At 44.6% G+C, this 5844-nt stretch overlaps 1 protein-coding gene across 1 annotated transcript in view; it reads right to left on the bottom strand.

The window, feature by feature from the left end:
- Nucleotides 1-4732: 4732 nt before the first annotated feature.
- Nucleotides 4733-5844, bottom strand: part of KCNS3 (potassium voltage-gated channel modifier subfamily S member 3) — a 1465-nt gene continuing 353 nt past the window's right edge. The window contains 1 exon segment of the mRNA XM_006927140.1: nt 4733-5844. This exon segment is cut by the window's right edge and continues 32 nt beyond it. Coding sequence (XP_006927202.1) covers nt 4733-5844 — 1112 coding nt within the window.

Genomic DNA, 5844 nt, shown 5'->3' with positions numbered 1-5844 from the left:
GCCTTTCAGCCGGTTGTGCAGACCCCAACTGGTTGGAGCCTTCCTGAGAGGCTGGCTGGGGTAGGGTCACATTGTAAAAGGTCTGAAGTGAGAAAGGTATGAGGGCAAACTGGAGTGAGAAACAGAGAAACCATTCGCCAAGACCCAAGGGCAAATGGTGAACAGAAGTCAAAGCTCAGAGTCAGAGCCCGATCATACCCAGATCCATCACAAGCTGGAAGGGCTCGCAACACATTTCCATGGGCTGGCTGGGTGGTCAGGCTGGCCCAGAGGCGAAGGGCATAGCGAACAGGAACTATTTTTGCCCCCATCCTCAAAAAAGCAAACCAACCCCCTTGAGAACTTGGAAAGACATATACAAGTGGGGTGAGATGTGTCTGCAAGCTTTATCTTGCTGAGCAGAGGGAGAGCTGAAGATGAGGACTGGAAATGTGCTTCCACGTGGAAATGACCTTCCACGATTCATCTTCTCTGTGACACCATGGACCATACACTTAGACTCTTCCCTTGCTCCTGGAATATGCTGGAGTTGGTCTAGGGAAGAATGGGCCATGTGTCTGACCCTGGGCCTTATACTCCATTCGGTCCACAATTAGAACTGCTCAGACGGAGTTATCTTTATCGAGGGAGAGAATCCCTTGCAACCACGGATTTGCTGACAGAATTTATGAATCCATCATTAGCTCTTCAGAAACAATGAGGCTATTTCTTGCTGGCGCTCAGGGATGAATGCATGTTCTGTGCATGCTGACAAACAACTTTTATAGTTTATAAATATCATAGCACGTGCTCCCGACTCCAAAGGGAATGAATCCGGTTCGCCTGCTGCAGACAAGGCGCAGTTTCATCAGATAATTGCTACTGGAAAAAGAGCTCTGAGTGTACTTCATACATCTGGCCTTACTGCACCATGGAACTTTTCGATAAAATATATACTCACATTGGAGGCTGACAGGATTAATTTGGATAGAATGCTGAGTTCAAATAAAGCTACACAATGCCGCAGGAACCAAATATTCTGTTCATTGATTTTCTTGATGATGCAATAAAGTTCATCATAGACACACGTGTAGTTATTTCTTCTCTGTCTTGTCAAGGAAGGAGGGCCTCACGATAGCTTCTTACAATCAAGTGTTTGTAGAACATATGTGAAGCCTTTTTTACGTCTTCACAATCGTGATCTTGTTCTTTCCAAAGATCAAGACACTGAGGCTAAGAGAGGTGAAGTGGCTTCCCAAAGTGCATTCAGAGAGAAACAAACAGATCTGGAATGCAAAAAAAGATATTTTGACTCCGGGTCCAGTGTTTGTTCCCCATCTTCACATCCCTTGCATGTCAGTGACATTTTCTGTTTTCCAAAAACACTTCTAATCCACTTAAAAGTTGTCACAACATTAAATGTGACTCTTCTATTTTAGATTTTAGATGTCTGGCTTTTAAATTAGCATTAGTATCTTTTCACAGAATGATATTTCATAAATTACCTTTCTGCTGACACCTATAAATGTCTTGACAGTCAAATTGTGTTTAATTTTATCAAAAGACTACAATCAGACAGCAAAAGACTTGGTCTTGCATGGGTACCACCTGAGATAAGCCAAAAGTCTCGCATTATAATAATACATGGAACACCATCTATGGAGTGCATAGTATACTCCAGGGCTTAAAGAAGTTAAACGGCTTGTCTATGACCACAGACAAAGCTAGGATCAGAAGTCAAGTTTATCTGACACCAAAACCCATGTTCTTATCCACTGTTCCTTTTTCCCAACCAAGAAGATTAGTTTATATTAGAGCACCACCAAAATTAAGGCTCTTTAGTAGCTGTGTAATTTTGGTGTAGTAGGCGGAGTAGCAGCCCCCAAAGATATCCAGGTCCTAACCCTTGTGACCTGTGAATGTTACCTTATATGACAAAAGGGACTTTTCAAGTGTGATTAAGTTGGGGATCTTGACATGCTGGATTATTCTAACCGTGATCACAAGTGTCCTTATAAGGGTGAGGCAGAGAGAAGTGTGACACCGAGGACGGAGAAGGCAGATTGGCATGACACGTGCACAGCCAAGGAATGCAGGCGACGGTCAGAAGCTAGAAGAGTCACCAAATGGACTCTCCCTCCAAAGCCTCCAGAAGAAACTAGCCCTGCCGACCTCTTATTTTTAGCCCCTGAGACTCAGTTCAAACTTCTGAACTTCAGAACTGTGAGAGAATAAATTTCTGTTGTGTTAAGCCACCAAGTTTGAGATAACTTGTCACAACAGCTATAGAAAACTAATACCCATAGCAAGGAACCCACCATCTCATCAAGTGGGAATGAAACAGGCGACCTGCGCGGACTGTGGGAAAGCAAAGAAGGCACTGCGGCTCCTCGTGGCTCAGGGCCTAATGACAGGGTGCCAACTGTGAGTGAAGAACACGGGAGGGCCTGAGGTGAGAAGGTGCTGACCTGACCGAGCCCACAGCGAGGCCGCCACAGCCACTCACTCCACACGCTGCCGAGTGCTCAGGCGAGCCACCCCCAGGCAAAAACACAACTCCTATGCGGCCCCACAGAAGCATCTAGGTTTGGGGGCTCTCCTTCAGAACCCACCAGCTGAGAGACATTCCTGAATTCTTGCAGAACCACAGCTTCCCACTCTGCCTGCCACTCAGGGTCAGGGAAAGTCCTCAGAGCCCGCTCCAGCTTCAAGGGCATTCTAGAAAACTCTTCTCTGGAAACAAAAACATGTTCGCATTGTGGGTCAGGAGAGGGAAGGTTCAGAAGCCAGCATTTTCCCCTTTCGACGGTCATACTGGAAAAATCCAAGTCTGACAGTTCGTTGCTTAGAGTCTCTTCAGATGGACTCTGTCCTGATGCTTCCTGAAAGCCTCTCCTGGACACAGCAGAGAAGGCAGTGTGACACAGGAGTCAAAATGCGGGCTCCGGCATCTGACCCCAGGTTCTCAGCCCAACTCCACCACTTGTGGAGTGAACTTAAGCAAACCACTTTACCTGACCACCTGTTTCCTGATCCTAAAATGGAGGCAGCAATAAGCCTTTGCTCCTAGGGATATTATAAGGACTAAATGAGATTATATAGTAAAGCACTTACACAGTAGTTTATTGTTATTGTTGCTGCTGCTGTTATTACTACTTTACTACTACCATTACTTTTACTATTATATATAACCAGTCTTCAGTTATGGGAAATCTTCAATTGGGAAATCTTTAATAAAACCAGATCCCAAATTCTATTGCTATGCTTCAAAACTATATTTCTGCCACCATCAAAGGCATTTGGAGGGGAAAGGAAGATTTGTTTTTTAATGGGCAGAGGATGACACACATGCATGTAATAACCCTCCATATTTAAAAGTGACTATAAACCCTGTCCAGTGACATCCATCTCACAAGTGACAGGAACGTTAAGAGGAGTGATGAGTCAGAGTTACTTTCATCAGATAACCTACAGACAATGTCCTTTTCAATGAAGTGCATCTGCAAACATAAAAAGTTGGGTAAGGAATCCACGTGGCTCTTCTATTCAAAAGATCTCAGGAAAAGAACGCAGCCTGAGGGCATGAGTTAGAGTCACCGTCCATCTCCACAATGAAGACTTTAGCTGAATTCTCTCCGCATGGAATAGAATTGCATTAGAACTGTCATTGCTCTGGAAATGAGTATGTTTGTCTTCTTTTGTTATGAGGGGTTTCTACAAAAGGTGTAGACGTTACTGTCTCCGAGGCTATTTTTAAGTGCAGGCTCATTTTATAGCTGCTGGCATAGCTTGTTTCGGTGATTTAAGTTTCACTTCTCTGGCCAGAATAAATCATATCTGGTTGTGTTTTACAACATGTCTCGTTTCTTCTATTCTCTGAATGTATCTCTGCCTGTGAGCGTGTTGGCTTCCTCTGCTCTATGTAATTTTCAGGTGAGGAGGTTTTATTTTAGCAGCAGAAATTATAAAATTGTGTGTGTGTGTGTGTGTGTGTGTGTACATCTGTAGGGGCTCATGTTTCATTCATGCATGCCAATTTGAATATGTCCTAAATATTTATATGTTTAATCAGTTTACATTGGACAGTGTGTTTAATGATGCATGATCCTTCTACCTGCCAACCACCACGCAGGCTACTGAACAAAAGAAATAGCCCATTGTTGACATATATCCAAAATTCAAAAACATACTGAAAGTCCTCTCAAGGCACCCAAACGAGCATTTTCCTTCCAAGCCTATTTACTAAAATGTACTTACTTGACATAAAAACATAGAACCAAGACATTCTCCATACTGAATTAGGCCATTTATTAGGCTCCGAATTTCCATGTCGAGAACGTGAACATGGATTTACATGCATTGACTCATTTTGTGCATTTTACATACATGTCGTCCTCAGTTGGCTGGGCCTTTGATTCTACTTGTCAGTAATTTACAGTTAGCTCAATGTGAGTAAATGATAAACACAGAATGATATAAGCTGTAGCAACAAATCCCACCCAATACTATTTACCTTTTTCTCCAGAATCATATAACAACTCTCTCATAAAAAATAAATTTCAGAACAAGGCATTTAATTCACCTCACTGAAAAAATAAAGACAATTCTATTATTTCAGAGCAAGGAATGTCCAACTATGGCTGAAAGGTACACCCTGAGAATTAAATGATTTTAACAAACCCATTGAGGTTTATAAAGCTGTGTTAACCTAACATCAGGAAGGGACACAAGATACAGGCACAAACACCTCTGCTCATTTCGCTGTGTACCTTTCCAAGGATGCCATGTTATAAACGTCCTCGGTGTCCTCGATGCTTGAGGCATCTGTGGAATCAGGGTCGCCCACCACAATGCCCACAGAAGATAGGCTGGTAATGAAGGCATGCATCCGCTGTGCATAAATGTCCCTAATGTTAAAGTAAGGTAGCTCCTGACACTTCTCCGGTGGGTCCTCACCACACTGATCCACATCAATGTCCTTTTGTTTCTGGTAGTACTTGGAAAACTTGTTGAAGATAATGGTGATGGGAAGGGCCACCACCAAGATGCCGCAGATGATGCATGTGCTGGCGATAAGCTTCCCGGCTAAGGTGACTGGGTGGGTGTCTCCATAGCCCACAGTTGTCATGCTGATGGTGGCCCACCACCAGCAGATGGGGATGCTGGTGAGGCTGGATGTGTGGTCATCTTTCTCCACAGAGTATATGAGCACAGAGAAGATGGAAATGCCCACAGATAGGAAGAGAAGCAGCAGTCCGACTTCATGGTAGCTGTGCCTCAGCGTGGCACCCAGAGATCGAAGTCCTACTGAGTGCCGGGCAATCTTGAGAATTCGGAAAATCCTCATAAGCCTGAGGATCTGGACCACCTTGCCCATGTTCTCAATGTCCTCGCTCTCCTCCTCCTTGGTGTCTACGGCCAACGTGGCATAGAAGGGAACGATGGAGACAAAGTCAATTATGTTCAGAGGGTTTTTCCAGAATTTCTTTTGACAGGGAGCAGCCACCAGCCGAATGGCAAGCTCGCCGGTGAACCAAGCGATGCAGGCGATCTCCACGCCTTCCAGCACAGGGTCATCCACCTCTCCATCCTCATTCTGGAACTCCAACATGCTGTGGACACACATGGCCACAATAGAGGCTAGCACCACGCTCAAAGAAGAGATGGCGATGAGCTTGGCAGACAGGGAGTAGGCTGGGTTTTCCATTCGAATCCAGATCTTCTTCCGGAGCTGACCAAACCTCAGCTTATCAAACTTCTCCAGCTCCTTCTCAAACAGAGACGACTCTTCAAAGGAGGAGTCGGTGCTCACGTCGTTGCTCTTCTGCTCCCAGTCCTTCTCGAGGTTCTCCTCCTTGCGTTCCT

This window comes from Pteropus alecto, unplaced genomic scaffold, assembly GCF_000325575.1.
Source record: "Pteropus alecto unplaced genomic scaffold, ASM32557v1 scaffold61, whole genome shotgun sequence".
In the NCBI taxonomy this organism is placed as follows: Eukaryota; Metazoa; Chordata; class Mammalia; order Chiroptera; family Pteropodidae; genus Pteropus; species Pteropus alecto.
This window is presented reverse-complemented; position numbering and strand designations above follow the sequence as displayed.